Raw genomic sequence first — 19374 nt, 5'->3', positions numbered from 1 at the left:
TTGCTGGCTATTTACTCTGTTTATGGATGTGTGTGTGTGCGCGCGCGCGCGGGCGCGCGCAAACCCGCTTTTGTACTGTAAATGAACAACACACTAGTGAAGGGAATCATTGATTCGCTTCTTGCAGTCTACAGATCGCCGTCTATAAAAATACCCCAAGAGAATCAAAAAGAGTCGGTCGGTTAACCTCTTCTGTTTATTGCCCAGACTTTCACTCCGCCCCATTTTGCAATATTCTGATTTCATCGGGACGGCAGTGAAGCGGCTCCTGAGAAAGGTATTTGATGAATTCAAAAGTGGGGCTCCAGTTCAAAATCGGTATTTGCAGAGGGGTTCCGCTGAAGGATCGTAATTGTGTCTTACTCGCTCACGCCCTAAATCAAAGAAATTATACGTTGTCCGGTTTTCTCCATCGTTCCCCGTGTTTGTTTGTTTTTTAATTTGCGTGAACAAGGAACTATATCGGACTGCTATTTCTCCCAGACCTTCGTTTAGGCAGAGTTAACTTAATCGTCGAGATGGACGGGGAGACTTTTAAAGGAGCTTCAGAGCTACTTTCTCTTCCCATTTCCTGTCCACCTCCTCCCCATCTTCTGACCAAAACAAAACGGCATATTTATAACTGACTAGGGGCACTGTCTCGCCAGCCAGTCTGTGGGGTTCTGTAACACAATGATTTCATAGTCAATGGGGAGAGGCAGGGTGATGTTCTTGCAGTTGTAGGCACCAACAGAGGTCACCAAGCATGTTATAAAATAAGCAGCCTGCCAAGAGGTTATTTCTCATTTTACAAAGGGGAGCAGATAGAACTTTAACCTAAGTCTGGATTTTTTGAAAGGAAAAAAAACTTGCTTTGTTGAAGGTGTCATTCCATACAAGATTGCACCAAGCTCCTTGATGTTTATTTGTAGCGTGTATGATCATCAAGCCCTTTCTAAATCACATAAAGTTTCAGCTCTTACATTTTGAAGACTGTTTCGTCTGTTTTGGCTCTTGCCCTTTATTGCACTTCAGTTGCAGTATTATTTTATTGTAATTTCAGGATATATTTTTAATTTGAATGTATGGGATAGGAGTGCAAGAAACTTTAAACATGATGTGCATTTCTAAGGGAGATGTAGGACACAAAACCATAAACATTTCATTGCTGTATGATAAATAAAAGTAATCCTGTTTTGTCTGTTGTACTTTTGAATAGTGTTAGTATTTAGAATCAGTTTTACAATAAGTGAATAACATTTATCCCTGACCACTGATACAGCCACAGTATTTTGCTGAAGTTACAGAAATATTGATAGTCATCTGTGTCCCAATTTTCTCTTCCCTTTTCTGCCTAAAAGATATTATTTTCAGGGTTTGTTCTATAATTAAAGTACTGAAGGTCTGATCCTATAAAATTAGGTAGGTATAGCAGAATAAACAATGGCATGTAATGCAACTAAATCCCAGTTTATTTCCGGTAGATGGGCTGTGCCTTTGTTTATTATTAGACCTAAGAGATACCATGATTCATGTGAGTAAATAAAACCTGTAAGATGGAGGGCCACTCAAGTGTCCTAACCTGTGCTCTGTACAAGAGTCAAACTGTGATGGCCATGATAAAACTATTGCTCCACTGATTGGACTGGTTAGGTCCAATCTCTAGGGCAGCTGGGCATATGTTGGGAGTTTGGTTGATTTTGTTAGTGTACCTAGGTAGCAGTTTGTAGAATTGGATGGTCAATAATTGAAGAGTTAAAGTTCAAAGAATGAATACACACCCCCATCTAAGACACAAACCTGTTATATGGAATAGTAAGCTTTAAAGGGCATTTTCAACACACTTTTTAAAATATGCAGATATAAACCAAGATATAGGAATTTTGTATATGTCAAAGCTTTTTGGTATAAAATCCCTGGAAAAGCTGTTCATAGTTTGGGGGAACCCTCTGGAGTGGCAGGAACCAGTGTTATGTAGTGGTTAAAATGTTGGATTAGGACCAGAATGCCTCAGCCATGGACATTTCTAGATAACTGGGCAGTTGTTCTCTCTCTCAGTTCAACCTACTTCCCAGGGTTCTTGTGAAGAATATTTGGAATATTCTTGAGTTATACTTGAGTTCCTGGAAAAAAACTAGAATAAATATAACAAAAATAATTAATTGCTCCTGGAAGTAGATATCCATAGTATCCTTTGAAGCAAAAAGCAGAGACCTTTTTGATACTATTCCTGATATTTCAAGTGTGCATCTCAGAATATTAATGTTCCCAACATGGCCTTTTAATGTTGTACAATATACTTTACTCAGTTACTGAGTTCTCTCCTTTTCAGGATTGCATAATATATATTACTGTGTGGCAACTGGTAGTTTGTGTTGGGCAGCTTTATCTGCCAATTCTTAGAGTACAACGCATAGGAAATTGAGACCTTCCTCAACATCATGTTTGAATTGACTTCAAATTTTCCTTAATTTAATAGTTTCCAAAGTCTCAGGGCTACGATCTCTTTGCTTTTGTTGTTTTGCTAGTAAAAATATTTTCTGCATTGCTGCAGAAAAATTAAAATGGGTGGGGTTGAGGCTTTGGATCCAGTTACCTGCCATTAATGTTTGTGCACCTCAGAATTAGCATGGTTGATCTGGAGGTGAGACAGAAAGTAACTGGTGCATAAGCTGGTTCCTAAATGCCAAACCTAACCTAAAATTGCCTAACAACCTTTTGAATGCAGTCTTTGCTTTCTGCAAGAATTATTATAGTTTTATTTATTAGAATATCATTTTTTGCTATTAACACTTTTGTTGCTTGTCAGGTCTGTGCAGCTAGAATCAAATAACACTTCTAACAAGCAAATTTTGTTTTACTTAGGACAAAGAAAATCATTTGTTTGGCAATAAACATAGTTTTTTGCAAGTTTCAGGCATATGGTTTTAAAAAATGAAGTACAGTATTAACCATGTGGAGTAAATAAGGTTCAGTTTTATTTGTTGTTATTTTGTAAAGTTCTTCATTTAATTTGAGTGTTGAAAATGCAAGGTCTTCCTAACTGTTCTCTTGAAGTAAACATGTATAGGGAATCCCTGCTTCTATGGAGAAAAGTAGTCTGCACAAATGACACATGTTTGTCAACAAAGACAGCTGCCTCACATATTCTCCTCCTTTCACCCCTATGGCATATAGAAATATTCAGCGTGTAATGTGATACCATCATCCTGGGAGTTAACTACTACCCACTTATTGTCATTTGTCCTTAGGGAGCAGGAGAGAATCTTTCCGGTTGTGGCATCTAAACTGTGAAATCTCTTCCTGAGGCACTGTTGTGGAGTCAGTCTTGACACCTGACTTATATGGGCAGAGCTGCCAGAGTCCCAGCATCTTGGAAAGGTTGGCTGCCGAAACTTGCCTTTATGTCCACTTAAAAATGTGGCCCCATTTTCTAAGAAGTCAATTTCATTGCCTCTGATGTGACATCATTATGGGAATATAACATCACTTCTGATTTAATTGAAGAGAACTGCTGTTTGGCAGCTCTACTAAAGAAATCCACCAGGCTCCCCATCATCAGTTCCCATACACCTGAGCCATACCTGGAAATCAGTTGTGTTAATGTATCTTGTAAATGATTCAGTCATCCAGGCCAAAAGTATCTTAAAACGTTAAATCATGACAACCGGACCAAAGTTTATTAAAACTGAGACATTTCGTTATTCATCCGAATAACTTCTTCAGTCAAAATGAAGATTTGGATAGGCAGAGAATCAGATAGTCATTGGAAAGAACCAATTCTTGTCATGCAAACTGTGGGGGAAGGGGGTTCTCCCCCACAAAGGAAAAGCAACATGTAATGAAAGCTGTGTTAATAGTTGCTCAGTCTTCCAGTCAAGGCATTGTTGTTTGCCAAGGGTTTGAAATGAGATTATATATTGCTGTTATGTACTGAATGAGGACTGGTTGTTTTTCCAGAGCATCAGTTTCTCCTTTTGTGTTTATGTTTTATATTATTTTATAGTTTTAAAAGGATTGTTTGTAAGTTCTGGCTGGGTTCTAGTGTCATCATTGGCCACTACCCATCAGATTAGCTCCTTTGCAATCACTTTTTTAAAATAATTCTGCTCCTAGAACATTGGCATTCTCACACATAGGTCTCCATACTTCTAAACAGGGTGTTCTGTTTATAAGAAATACTTTGTGTGCAGAGTCATATATTATTGTCCTCTTGAGAAAGTCAGTGAGCATTTTTGGGGCTGTCATTCAAATACAATGGAAGCATTAACACAGTTGCTCCTGATGGCAATTGTAATCTGCTGTATTCCTCAAAATGCCTGCTATGGGCTGTGGGATGGCTTGCAAGTATACACAATACATAAATGAAATAAATAAATGTATACCACAAACAACTGTCAATAAACTGTCCTACCTGAAACGTAATGGTAAGATTATTTTACATTGCATTCACATTACTTGCTGTTTATTCTCTCATGCTTAGATTATAGAAAGAAAAGAATCCTACATGAATTTTTAAACAATCTGCATAAGCAACTTGACTCTATTGAATTACGTTGAATATGTGTGGAGATTTTAACTGGCATGATAGCTTCATTATGGGAAATGACAGTCAAAAATAGATTTTTGGGGAGCAGGGGTTATGGTTGAAAAATTTACCATTTAGTATTTTAATATTGCTTCTGTGTTGTGAAAAAAAGCAGAAATGTCATTGCATTTTATTTTGCAATCTCATTAGTTAATTAGTTAATAAGTTTATTTTGCAATCTCATTAGTTAATTAACGTAAGCCAAACTCCAGAAATTATATAGGTCAACTATGGCTTAACATAAGTGAAGTCAGGGATGGGAAATCTATGGCCTTCCAAAGTAATTGAACTATAACTCCCAGCAGTCCCATTCAGTATAGTAAAAAGAAATGTTGAGATGCGTAGTTCAACAACATAGAACCATCTCTCTGCTCCAGCACTAGAAAATACTGAATTAGTTTCTCCTATGAGCTGCTCAGAGCATCCAGTGATGGGAGGTGCTTCAGTCTCTGCTTGCTTAGGCTGAGCTTGAATTGAGGAACGCTCCTCCTCCACGTGACTCTTCCAGGGCGTTCCCCAGTTTTTGCTCAGCCTTGTGCAAGACAGGCTGTTCTGTTCGTTGCTCCTTGGCCGAAGCAGGAAATTTTCGATACTAATCAGCTGTAGATCAGCTTTACTTCCAGGTTTGATTTGTTCTCTCCTTAGCCCTGCGCAATTGCTTGAATTGGCACTCTTGCCATTAAGGGGAAGCGCAGTTTTCGCCCCCAGGGGAAGTGAAGGGAGGGTCAGTAGCGATCCTCGCACTACCTCCCATAGCCTGAATCCCTCTCTCTCTGCCTTTAGTCGCTGTTGCTTGCTTCTATCGCTCCGTTTCTCAGCGGCTTGCTTTTACTTGCTCCGTTTGAGCCGTACCGTGATTCCCCCCCCACCTTCGAATGCTGTTTTCCTGTTGCAAAGGAGAAAGTCTATGCTCTCCTTCCTAGCCACCACTTTAAACTGAGCTAGGTTTTCGCTTGCCAGGCCGGGAAACGCTGCTGAGAGGCATGCAGCTATAACGGCCACCATTTTGGAGGCTCCCTCGTGGCGCATGCCATTTTGTTTTCTCTCTAATTGAGGCTGTGAGTGGAATTTTCTCAAAGTTACAGGCCCCGCCTGGCCTTATTTCAGAGACCTCACTTAATTTTGGCTTGTATTTAATTGGCATAAGCGTTGGCTCAACCCCACAGCTTCTCTCCAGCAGTGCAGCAGCTGCACCCAGGCCTAGTGTCAGCCTGTGCAGAAAGGCTGCTGCAGGCCCTAGCCTTAACTCATTGGGCCTAGGCACTTCGACATTTGACTAATTGGCTCTCTTCCTTATCCCAGGAGCAGGGATACAGCTATAATAACCATCTAAATATATTATTGATTCAGATTTAACAGTATAATATTTTTATAATCAAAATATTATCACTGAGGTACGGCTCAATTATTTTCTCTTTGGCTTCATATTCATATCTCTACATAGAGAGATAAAAAAAAAGAATTTTCTTTGAATTAAATTATACTAAAAGGGGGAAGTAATACTGATCAGGGACACCGTCTTGCTAGACCGGGCCCTGGGCGTGCCAACCGCCTCATATTGATTCCTATCTTATTACAGCCACATTTAAGTCATTGCAATGGCAGATGGCAATACCTCCAGAGGACCTTCTTTGAAGGCAAAAGCCAAAACCCATCACTTGTGCAAGCAGACTAAGGAGACCTCCAAAGCGGCCGAGAGGGACGCCCTAAGGTGCCACAAGGCCCTGCAAAAAGAAATAGACAGGAGATCTACGGAAGCACTCAAGGTGCCCCAGGTTCCCCCATCCTCCAGTCCCTCTACCTCTGCTCAACCTTCCCCCCCAATGTTTCCTTCTCCTCCAGGCGCAGCTTGCCATCTCAGGAACAACAGGCTCTGGTTCCTGAAACATTGACCAGAAGGACTCCAGAGGCCACCTTCACCCCAACTGCTGCCGGTTTCCGCCAAGTGGAGTCTCTCCCTGAGGAGATCCCTGAAAAGATAAGATCCTGGATGGAGTTGGCTATTCGCCAAGGCATCGCAACTGGCATCCAGCAAGCCGCCAGGTCCAGTCTGTATCCGGTAGGCTCTGACCAGGAATCTCACTCTATGAGGTCTCTACCTAGGTCTGAACAGCATCTGGCTCAGGTGCCCTTGCATAGGGAACCCCCCCCCTCCAAGGGCGGGAGGAGGAGGTGGAAGAGGGGGAGGAGGAAGGTGATCAATCCATGGATCCAGACGACTTCGATCTGGGGTCCATATACTATAGCGAGCCCCTCTCAGACATGGACCCCCTAGAGGACGAAATGTCCAAGGACGAGGGGCTCACCCCTGACCAGCCCGCCTTCGCAGGCTTCTTTAAGCCACAACTATTCAAATCCTTATTGTATAAGGCCAAAAATATTTCAGGTCTGAGTAAGCACGCCCCCTCAGTCCACTCTACCCCTTCTGGTGAAAGACCCGAAGACCTCATTTTTAACCAACCAGTGGTTGAGGCCGAGACTATTCCAGCTCCCCCCATCCTCGCAGATATGGTCCAAAAACAACTGGCGTCTGTAGGGGTCCCCACAGCCCCCTCTAACCATGATAAATTCTTCAACCTGGATCCGGATTTCTCTAATTTGTTGAACACCCCCGAGGTCGACGAGCCCATTGTGGGCCTGGCATCCTCCTCGACTCCTACTGAGGCGTTAGAGGCCCTAAAACCGGAGGAAAAGCGGGCCGAGCTGCCCCTGTGCAGGGCCCATCAGTCGGATGCACGGGCCATAAGATCGGCTACGGCCGCATCTTTCTTTACTAGGTCTTCCATTCGATGGTTGCGCCAGCTCAAACAGCACGTCCTGGCTTCTAACACCAGAGCTCACCAGGACATCGCTAAGATCACCGCCGCAGCTGAGTTTTCAGCGGATGCTACCTATCACACCGTCAAATTTTCTGCCAGGGCAATTACATCGCACGTCCAGGCCTGCCGCCTGCTATGGCTCAGACACTGGCAGGCGGACTTTAAAAACAAAGCCAAGCTGGCCTCCTCTCCCATAGTGGGGGACAAGCTATTCGGCCCATCCCTGGACGCTTTACTTATGGAGACCAGGAACAAAAAGAAATTTCTCCCTTTCCTCACCCGAAGGTCAGATTCCAGACAGTTGCAGCCCTTTCGGAGAGGCTCCTTTCGGCCCTCCTATCAGGCCCCCTTCTCTCCCAGATATCAGAGGCCTCCCTCTTTCAGACCGGGCCAATTCCAGGACAGACCCAACTCTGGAGAAAGGAGTAGGAGAGGCAGCCAATATAAAAGGCCTTTTTGGGGGTCTGGAAGCAGGCCTTACCGACGTCCCAGATAGACATAAGGACTCTATCCCCATTGGCAGGTGCCTAAAGTCGTTTGCCAGTATATGGGACTCTTCCACTTCTGACTCTTGGGTCAGGGACATTGTTAGATTTGGCCTTGCCCTTGAGTTCCATTCCACCCCCCCAAACTTCTTTATGTCATCCCCCCTCTCCAAAGACCCAATCAAACGCAATCTGATGGCTTCCGCCATCCAACACCTCCTTAATATAAGTGCTATCCAGCCTGTTCAACCCAACCAACGAGGTCGGGGCTTTTATTCCCACCTTTTCATTGTCCCAAAGCACTCAGGATGGCGGGCCATCTTAGAACTGAAGCGACTTAACCGCTTCTTAACTTACCGCAAGTTCAAAATGCACACCCTTCAATCTATACTGTTGGGGATCAGGCAAGGGGATTTCCTCACATCCATAGACTTAACAGAAGCTTACCTACACATCGCCATTCGACCTTCCCATTCCAAATTCCTAAGGTTCTGCTACAATAACCAACACTTCGAGTATGTGGCCCTTCCCTTTGGACTGGCTTCCACCCCCAGGACTTTTACCAAGGTCCTGGCAGCTCTGGCGGCTCATATCAGAAACACCTCCATCCGTCTCCAATGCTATTTAGGCGATATTTTGATTCAGTCACCATCTATCGATCAGGCAGTGAGGGACACCCAGGCCACCTTAGATTCCCTTCAGGAACATGGGTTCCTCATAAATTGGAAGAAGAGCCAATTGTCTCCTTCTACTCAGATAATCCATCTGCGGGCTCTTATCAACACAGTGGAAGGTAAGGTCTACCTGTCCTCAGAAAGACTCCTTAGTATTCAGAAATTGGTTAAGGAAACTAGACACCGCAAGAGGGTGCCCTTACTGGAATTGTCTAAATTATTGGAGAAAATGATCTCCTGCATTTCTATTGTTCCCTGGGCCCGTCTTCATACCAGATCCCTACAGTGTTCCTGCTCCCGTACCAGAGATCCAGCAGAAGCAATTCCAAGCTCCTGGTCAGGGTTCCTCCCAAGGTCCTCACGTCCCTCCTCTGGTGGGCAAGACCACTCATCAACAAGGGCTATTTCTTCAAGGAACCTCAAAGGCTGACTATCACCACAGATGCCAGCCTATTCGGATGGGGAGCCTACTTCCAGTCTCTCATCCCAGGGGAGATGGACTGCAATAGAACAATCATGCAGTATAAATTGGCTGGAGCTTCACGCCGTTCTCCTGGCCCTGTGCAGCTTCCTTCCCCAGGTACGCGGGCATCACATCCTCATTTTGACAGACAACGTCACAGCCAAGGCACTCATCAACAAACAAGGGGGCACACATTCAATCCGGTTGATGAAGGAAGCCGAGCACCTCTGTCGCTGGGCAGAGACCAACTTTCTGTCCATCAAGGCAGAGCACATATCAAGGGTATCAAATATCCAGGCGGACTGGTTAAGCAGAGCCACCATAGACCAATCAGAGTGGCGTCTCCACCCATCCCTGCTCAGAGAGGCAACAAGGATATTTGGGAAACCGGTAATAGACCTGTTTGCCTCCCCCCTCAATACCCAGCTCCCGAGATTCCTGTCAAGATACCCGTCCCAAGGGGTGGTGAATCACAATGCACTCCGCTGCCCATGGCCCTCGGGGCTCCTCTATGCATTCCCTCCTCTGGCTCTGGTACCCAGGGTGATCCAGAAGCTGCTCCACGAGAAGGCGAAGTTGCTCCTGGTGGCCCCTTACTGGCCCAGACAGCCGTGGTTTGCGGATCTCCGCACTCTCTTGGTGGCCCCTCCCTGGAGGATCCCACCAGACAGGATTTCCTTGTCCCAGGGGCCCCTCCTACATCCGGACCCGCACCTTGAGGAAAAGACAACTCTCAAATAAGGTCATTGACACCATCCTAGCTACCAGACGACCATCAACCACCCGAATTTATAATGCCACATGGGCCATTTTCTGTCATTGGTGCAACAAACTTAAATTAACCCAGTTTCTCCCTCCATAGCTCAGGTTTTAGAATTTCTTCAGGAGGGACTTGACAAGGGGCTGTCTCCTAACACACTAAAGCATCAGATAGCTGCACTGTCATCAGTCCTTGCTTACGAGGGTCTCAGTTCCCTCTCTCACCACACCCTCATCTGAGCCTTCTTTAGAGGGGCTACCAACTTACGCCCCCCCCAGTGCACCGTTATCCCACCTGGGACTTCAGTAAAGTCCTCCTCTCCCTCACCAAAGAGCCTTTCGAGCCTTTGAGGGAGACGGGTCTCCAATTCCTAACATATAAAGTGGTTTTCCTGGTAGCCATTACATCAGCCCGACGTATCTCGGAAATAGCAGCCCTTTCTGTCAGGCAAGACCTCTGTGTCTTTCACGCAGATAGGGTGATCCTCCGACCCAACCCCACCTTTCTGCCAAAGGTTAATTCGGCTTTCCACAGAGCTCAAGAACTCATCCTCCCAAATTTTTGTCCCAATCCGTCGCAGGAAAAGGAACAACAATGGCACAAACTCGATGTAAGATGCGCTCTGCAAATTTACATCAAACGCACAAAGCCCTTCAGGAAGTCGGAGGCCCTATTTCTTTCTTTCCAACCCAAAACACAGGGACACAGGGTGTCATCTACTACCATAGGACGATGGATTAGGGCGGCCATAGCTAAATCGTAACAGTCCCAGGCCCTTCAGGTTCCTAAGGGCATAACAGCCCATTCAACCAGGAGCGCAGCCACCTCTGCGGCTTGGGCTACCCAGGCACCACTAATTGAAATATGCTGGGCTGCGACTTGGGCGTCACCTTCCCCCTTTATTCGGCACTATAAAATTGACGTGTTTGCCTCTGCGGAAGCTTCATTTGATAGGCGGGTCCTGCAGCGTGTTCTTAGGGACCCTAGGGAGATTCAGGACCAGACGGAGTCCCTCCCTTAGGACAGGACAAGCTTTGGTATGTCCCATCACTGGATGCTCTGAGCAGCTCATAGGAGAAGGGGCGTTGGTACTTACCTGATATGCCCTTTCTATTTGAGCTGCGAAGAGCATCCAGCCCCACTCTAAATTCCGTCTGGTGGGGCCTCGCTCCCTCAGCCAAGGACCAATATTTGTTTAGGTGATAGGGATAGGAGCAACCTTTTTTTCCTCTTGCCTTTGCAAAACTGGGGAACGCCCTGGAAGAGTCACGGGGGGGAGGAGGAGCGTTCCTCAATTCAAGCTCAGCCTAAGCAAGCAGAGACTGAAGCACCTCCCATCACTGGATGCTATTCGCAGCTCAAATAGAAAGGGCGTATCAGGTAAGTACCAACGCCCCTTTCCTGCATTTGGTTTCTCCATTCAGATTTCCTTTAGATGGGCATTGGATTACAATTTGTACCATCCCTAGTTCACATACCATGTACATGGAGAGAATCAGGATTGAAATTTAATATATTTGGAAGATATCATAGGTTATATACAGTGTTTCCAAATCTTGGCTACTTTAAGATGAGTGGACTTCCATTCCCAGAATTCCACACCCAGCAAGGGAGTTCTTGGAATTGAAGTTCACCTTAAAGTTGCCAGGGTTGAGAAACCCCATGTTAATACAGTATATCACATTTATGGAAGCAGGTTTCATTGTTTCTCTTAACTACATTTTGTCTTGCTTCATAGTTTTCTCATATACCTGTTAGAGCTTATTCTAGTGTTGCATTGTCTTTTACAAGTTTTGCCATAAATACTTTTTACAAGTTTTTGTTAACATAAATAAAGGATGTCAATCTTAAAATAAATTAGAAGAAAATAAAATTTGGATTTCTTGTAGGATATCCACTCATACCACATGGTAAGTAAACCTTTCTTAGACTCTACCAAGTGAACTTTTGCAGATAGACTGGAAGATGGGATTGGAGAGAGGGCTATTCTTTAAAATATCTGTGTGGAGATTTTTGAGCGGGCTGGTAGGAATTCTTTGGATTCTTGTGCACTTGACACATAAATTGTACATTTATTTCAGACTATCCTTTGCTAAAATTGGATTTGCCTGAGATATTCTGTCTGTGACCAGATGGGTATAGCCCACTTACAAATGCAATGCAAATCTTCCTAGCAGAAAACTTGGCTGTTTAACCAGCTGTTCCCTTCTCGCTAATTGCAGTCTTTGGTGGGTCAGTGAGACAAGATTTTGCAGTAGTTTATTTTGAGAGCTTTTACATCTAGTGTGTAAGCATGAAGACAAACTGTTATACAGTGGCAAACATTTTTCTTGTGCATATGTATGGCATACATGTGACAGCACTCATACAAATCCCATCTTATAGCTATGCATGGAGTTGAAAATACTTGTGTGTGTGTGTTAGAAGCATAATGTAAATAATGATCCACTCGAGTAAGCTGCAGACAAAGCAAGTACACGGAAGCTGAAATGTCTAGTGTTTTTGCAGCTTAGCTTTGTTAGTTTAAGTTTCTCTCTCTCATATTTATGTTGTGATTCCAAAGCTTTGCAAATAAATTTGGTTATTTCAGCAGCAGTTTTCTGTTGCATTAGGATTGTAGACTCATCCCAAACATTTATTATGAACCATACAACTGAGTATGGTAGAACTTCCTGAAAAAGTAAGCATAACATAATATTAGGGTTTATGAGACCTGAGCCCACTTCCTCTGCCTTAGAAACATGCAGAAAGCTAACTGCCTGGTATGAGTTCATTTAGAATTCAAAAGGTTGAGAATAGAACTGCTAATGGCTCTGTCAGAGGCATTAGAGAACTTGTACTCTTCACTGAACAGTTTGAGAGGACAATAATAGTACAACAGTAAAACACATTAATGGAGAACTTACAGCATTGTGTTTTTTATATAGTACAGCAAACCTGTTATTACATGGCTGAGGTGTGTGCATATATTCCATATGTAAAGCAGGCTTGGACATTGCAGAGACAACTAAGGAGTGTCTTTGTACAGCTGCATGATGGCTGTATCCCTAAAAAAATAATTTCAGTGAGGCCTCGTTATTGAATAAGGTAGGTTTTGCCCACATTTCTATTCTTTTTCCAGGTGTTTTGCTTTATGTTTTCTGAAGATATTAATTATAGTTATGGATTTAAATTGGTTCATCAAGGGCACCCTCAAAATAAGGGAAATCTATTTCTGACCCTTATGACAGTGTCTGAGAGGCAGGTTTAGTACTTTCCTCTCAACTGGATCCATATTGAATAGACTGATAAACTTAGTCTTTACATTGGTTGGGTTCACACATTGCACTAAATCATAGTGTGGTTGATTTTTTCTTAGCACATTGCATGAAACCAAATCCTGTGGTTTGCAAATTATGGTTTAGCTTAGCCTGTTTTGTTATCCTTCCAGTTATGATTTATCCAATTTTAAGAAAACCATGGTTTCATTGAGACTTCCTATAACGCATTTATAGTGGGATTTGGTACCATTGGTCATGGTACCCTTTTGAATTGCATGTGAAGGCTGCAAATTTTATGGATTCTTTCCTGAATGGGTAAATACAATTGATTGAGGCCAGGAAAAAGGGGTTAGCATATTGCGCCCTTTTGAGTAAAGTCCTATGCAGTTTGATTCACTCTGCCTTACTTTTTAGATAGATACGTAGATCTACTGTTAAATGTCACTACTGGTTCTGTGTAAGATAACATCAGTACTATATGGCCTCCCCAAGTCAAACTAGAGATACTGTAGAAATCTTGACCCAATATTGTAGGACATGGAAAGGATGAAACAGGCTGAAATTAAATCCTATGATTATGGGGTTACTATTTGTCTGAAAACCATATGGTTCTTGTTCTCCTATATTATAACTTTGATGGGGTGGCTTTTCCTTTGAAAAAATCCCCAGATCTATAACTTGAGTATCCTTCTGGACTCATAACAAGTGTTGTCTGGGCAAGTAGATTCCATGGCCAGGAGGCCTTTGTCCAGTTCTGACTGATGTACCTATCTGCTTGGCAGGATCTTTCAACAATCACTTATGACTCCCAGTGCTTGGTTGGACTATTGCTGTAGTGTGCTTTACATACAAAGAGCTGCATTTGCAAATGACTTGGAAACGGCAGTTGGTAACAAATGCTAAAGTTTACTAGCTGGATGAAAGCCATTCATCCATATTACACCGTGGCTGAAGGGAGGGTACATTGGTTGTCCAATTATTTAGTTACAATTCAAGGTCTTGCTTTTGACCTTTATGTCCTATACATGGTTTGATTCTTAGGTTCCTTCAGGATCAACTTTTCCAAGAAGAAGCATCCTGTCCGGTGTGTTTATCCCAAGAGAGGAAGTTATTCATATTTATCAAGAGAGAAATGAAATCAGTAGCAGTGTTTCCCAATAATAGTTTCCATTTTATGAAATAGTCTTCCAGTCCCTAACTATATTTGTATAGATTTTAGCACCATTCCACAAAGTAGTAAAAATTAAAGTAACATAGGGCCTTTGGTACTTAAGCTTATCTATGTTAATGACATAATAGTGGATGTAGTTAAGGATGATGCTGAGTTTATTGAATTAAGTAAATGATCTGGTGGTATAGAAGTTGAATAAATAAACAATAAAACTAACAACGCAAAGATCATGCTATTGATTCATACAAATCTCTTCCCCTTCTTTTTCTCATTGATAATACTATCTTTTTCCTTTCACAGATTATGTGCATCTTTACCGAAAGTCCAGTTAAAGATTGGAATGTAGCCTTTAACTCCCTGATTTGTGAAACCATTTTAGGGGGAAAAGGTGGTGGCATCCTATTTATCTTGTTTCCTGCATGATGGATTATGTGTGACAGATATAAACTACCCAATTGCCCAATAACTGGAATATGAATTCTTTCACAGAGAAACAAATCAATCGTTTCTCTTGACCCTCTCCCTCTTATTTGAAGAACTTCTCCTTATCCCTATTGGGTAAAATATAATCCCTCCTAATCCAGGATTATAGCTGTGTGCATCTCCAACCAGATTTTTTCATATGTTCTAATGGGTTTTTCATCATAGGAATCTTGGTGAAGAAGCTAATAAGTTCATAGAGTGTCTTTCATTTGATAGAGGACGAAAAGCTGACTGAACTGGAAGCAAAAACATTTTGGAAACTTAACTGTATTTGTGTTAATACACTCCCCTTCCCAAACTGTGAGACTTATCTCCATTCCACCATATACACCACCATATATATACACCAGATACTCCCTGCACTTTATCCATCTGCTTGAAAATGAATTTTCCCATGTTGATTGGAATGAAGTTAACTGGTGCCAAAACCAAGAAAACTGTGGAAGATATTCAGGCTTGAATCAGGGATTCCTACTGATCCCCTCACTGTAGTGTGGTAATAAACTGGATTAGGTTTGCCTTCCTTTAGCAAACAATTGTTATTGTTAAAGTAAGGTTGTTTCCTCAAGCCAAACTATCTGATAATTTGCCAATGTTTCTAAGAATCTCAACTATCATTTTAGATGAAGAACTCCTATTTTCTCAATGTTATTAGCAAAAAATAAATCTTCAATTTTGTTCTGTTCTTCCTTTGCAACTGCTCATCCCTTCAACCCAAGTCAATTTTGAGACTCATCTCAGAACATGAACATTGGAATATGAATTCAAAATTCTCTAATATAAACACATTTCAATAGCATATAATGTATTCTTTTCATAAACTTACAGTGATGTGCTTCAAGGAGTAGTACCTTTCTAATCAAACTACTATCTACCAGTGCATTCATTGTTTAGAATTGCCTTGGGGATAAGGGGAAAATATTTACTAGTCCTTTTGTGCAATATACTGGCCTATAACCTTTTATGATGATCAACACAGCTTCTCTTGCACAGTTGGAGGGGGATTAAAGCAGTTGACTGGGATTTTCCATGCATGGCTGAATGAGGATGATAGCAGTACTTCAGGGTCTGAAATTAGTGTCTGTTTTCATTGTAGGAAATTCTCACCAGGCAATATTTGGCAGTAAAAAATATCACAAATAAAGAACCAAGTTTCTCTTCTACTGAGATGCAAAGGCTCTGCCATCTGTATTATGCTTTTCTTACCCTTTCCCAAATGATCTTAATATTTAGACGCCAAGGATCAAATAATATTTTCTCAGTATAGGGCAAATTTAAGTTCACCATCAGTTGTGAAATGAAGGAGTTTTTCCCCCTTTCACTGAATGCCTGGCATAAGTTTATTTTTTTCAGGATGAAAATGCAATGTTTGAATAGAACCACATTTCTAACAGTGTTATTATGTTGTGTAGTATGAGTCCAAACTATTACAACTTTCTTGCATATAAATAAAAAAAGCTTTATTTACTTTTTAATGGAAAAATGCATACATTTACCAATGAATGGCAATTGCATAAAGGAAAAGAGGATGTATCTGCATAAGCTTGAATTTTTTTCATTTATAAACCTCTATGTATTGATGAAAATTTAGAAATAATAACTATATAAATAGAAATTCAATACATCTCTCCACATTCTCTCTGTGTGCCAATATTCTGCTCCAGCTGAGTAGGATATAGGTAAGCGGTATTGTAGCCTTGCAAGATAGCCTCTAGATACAGAAAACAAGCATAAGTATCGCTCATGGTAAAAGTGGGTTTTGATTGCCCTTATGAAATACTTGCTAAAATGTGTAAAATATACTGTTAGCAAAAGATTTTGCATATTGTATAAATTTAGGCTGATGACATAGTCCGCACCTTTTCTATATTTCCATAATACTGGAGGCATAAGTCAAATCTTTATGGGCCTAGACTCAGCATAAACTGGTGAAGTGCAAATCATTCTCATTCATACTTGTATGCCTGAATGTTTCAATCGCTTTTTCTGTACTTTTCCCTCTCAGCAAAATGTGACTTACCAAAATATTTTTCTTTTGTACCAGTCACATTCATTCAGAATGTTGAACAGTCTTCCTAAAAATTCATTCCTGATTTTTCCGTTATTGTCATTTTACTGGAGTTATGCAGCTTCTACCAGCCTATTCCTATTTTCATCGATATCTATAATAGCCTGTTAGCCTTTTTTGTTTATTATTAATCTATACTTTCACTGCCCCCACATGACAAAAGCAGATAATTTTCATTCAGATCTTTTATGTCTTTTTATATCTATCATCTGTCTATTATCCTTTTGCTTAATTTTACAAACACACGAAGTATTTTTCCTTTTTTGTTTTAATATGTTAATTTGTACGCTATCACTTGTCTTGCATTTTAAGTTGTAATTTTTCATCTGAAAGGTTTTTTTCTCCTTTGTGTGGCTGTGAGAGTCCAGGCAAGGGTTAACTCTGTCTCTTAGCTGATTGGACTGAGTCTGTCAAAGTTGTTCAGCCCCACCTCTGTTGCCGGTCTTCCCAAGCTTTTTGACTCAGTCCCTCAGCCAGGACGGATGTTCAGTTGCCACTCTCTCATAGTTTCATTTTCTCAATGGAATTGCCTCAGAAAGATTGGTTGATTTCAAAATATCAGCTCCTGCTTCACAGCTGTTCCACAGGCTTAGGATCGGAGGATAAGGCTTCGGCTGCCCAGCAGCCTCGGCATCGAGCACTGAGGCTCAGGCCCTAGTCCTGGAAGCGGTGGCTGCATGGTTCGTGGCAAGGAAGGATCGGTGGGAGGATTCAGCCCGCGTATCTCCAGGCTCTATCGAGCTCAATAGCTGCTTATTCCAGTGCTGGAAGCATTGACTCCAGCGCTGAAGGCCGAGGGATCAGTGCAAAGGTGAAGGGGGTGCACACGTTCTATATTCTGGCATGGGAGCCTGCTCCCCTGTGCTTGGTTCAAGGAGGCTGCAACTGCGTTGGCCTGGAGCTTTGGGGGCGTAGCAAGCAGCAACAGTGCAATCCAACTCCCCCACCCCCATCCTGACTTCTCCTATACACGGGCTACCAACTACTTCAGAGCTATTGCCAGTTATATCATGGTGGAGCCCCAAGTGGGGGCAAGGCCCCAAGGTCAGGCACCCACAGCCCTACACGTTCTGTGATTATAGGCAAGAAGGTTTAATGTCTAAAAAAGGCCTCTAAAGAGGAGAAGGACACCATGAGGCGTCAGAAGGCCTTGGAAAGGCAGATTGCCAAGAGCCAGAAGGCCACAAGTGGGCGGAGTCAAAGATCATCCCACTTGGGTGACTCAGCTATCTCTCACCACAGCAAGGACTTACAGGCAGAAGCAGGTCTGGCCCCAACTACCAGACCACGGGCACAGGCCTGTTCAAACTGCTTCTCCATAAGGCCCTGGTCACTGCCCAATTAACTCTGGAGGAAGTGGCTCCAGAACCCCAAATAGCCTCCAGTAGCCACAGTGATTCCCTGTTCTTAAAGCCTTTGGTACATACAGAGGTTCTTCCATCCCCTCTGCTCTTTCTGGACTTGGTTAAGGAACAGTGTGCCTTCCCTCGGGCAGGGCCTTGGCAGTCATTTCACGACAAGTGGTTTTACAACGTGGGTCCTTCCTTGGCCAATGCTTTCATGGTTCCAGCTGTGGATGCCACAGTGGTCACCTCCTTCTCAACATCGGGCACCTCAACTGAGCCAGAGGACATCCTCAAGGCTGAGAACAAAAGGTCAGAGCAAACACTCAAGCGCACCCACCTAGCAGCGGCTTGGGCAGTCTGGGCTTCCACAGCAGCCTCATTCTTCACGAAGGCATCTCTGTGATGGCTGCGCCAACTACAAGATCAGCTTTTGCTGATTTTAGGTCACATGAGGACCTAAACAAGATCATTGCGGTAGCAGAATTCATGGTGGACACTACACTGAATTCGGCCAAATTTGCAACAAGGCTATGGCCTCATCGGTGATGGTCAGGAGGCTCCTTTGGCTGCAAAATTGACAGTCTGATTCCCGCCAAAAGTGGAAGCTGGCCTCTGTTCCTTGAGCTAGGGGCAAGTTGTTTGGCGATGCCCTGGAACCATACTTGGTGGAAACCAGGGATAAGAGGAAGGTTCTTGCCTTGTCGGGGAGAAAGTCTGAGTTCCATCCCACTCCTTACTATCATCCTTCTTCCTACCGGACCGAGTCCTCAGCTCATTTCTCCAGGGACGAGAGGACATTCCCTCCTCATCAGGAATAATGTCCTGAGGTGACAGGTAGACAGCAGCAGACTTTGAGTAAATAGCCCTTTCGAGAAGGAGGAGAAGGTTGTTCTTTCGAATGCTCTAAGTGAATGCCCCTTCTCCCCACCCATCAGAGATCGTTTAGCTATCTTTGCTTCCAGATGGGGGGAGGTGACATCGGACGCCTGGGTACTCAGGACGGTAAGGTCAGGCCTCCAATTGGAGTTTCTCTCTCTACCCCCAAGGTTTTTTGTCTCCTGCCCAATATCTAGGGATAGTTTGAGACAGGTCCTGATGGAATCAGCCATTCAACACCTTGTGGACATCAGAGCCATTCGCCTGGTTCCAGTGGATCAACAAGGGCTTGGTTTCTACTCTCGCCTCTTTGTGATCCCAAAGGCCTTGGCGGGTGGCAAGCCATTCTCATCCTCAAAGTTTTGAACAGATTAATCCCACACGGGCATTTGAAAATGCAGA

General features: G+C 43.0%; 2 protein-coding genes across 4 annotated transcripts in view; both read left to right on the top strand.

The window, feature by feature from the left end:
* The window catches only part of SOX13 (SRY-box transcription factor 13), a 72966-nt gene that overhangs the window by 530 nt on the left and 53062 nt on the right, over positions 1 to 19374 (top strand). The gene's annotated exons all lie outside the window — the stretch shown is intronic.
* On the top strand, positions 6166 to 8005 carry LOC148126096 (uncharacterized). The gene is made up of 3 exons (XM_087930361.1): positions 6166 to 6278; positions 6410 to 6626; positions 6707 to 8005. The coding sequence occupies exons 1-3, from the start codon at positions 6166 to 6168 to the stop codon at positions 7880 to 7882; spliced, it is 1506 nt and encodes a 501-aa protein (XP_087786487.1). The 3' UTR covers positions 7883 to 8005.

The sequence above is a fragment of the Pseudonaja textilis genome, chromosome 3 (assembly GCF_049901715.1).
Source record: "Pseudonaja textilis isolate UNSWEBS1 chromosome 3, rPseTex1.2, whole genome shotgun sequence".
Classification (NCBI taxonomy): domain Eukaryota; kingdom Metazoa; phylum Chordata; class Lepidosauria; order Squamata; family Elapidae; genus Pseudonaja; species Pseudonaja textilis.
The sequence above is the reverse complement of the archived record's forward strand: the minus strand, read 5'-3'. Positions and strand labels throughout refer to the sequence as shown.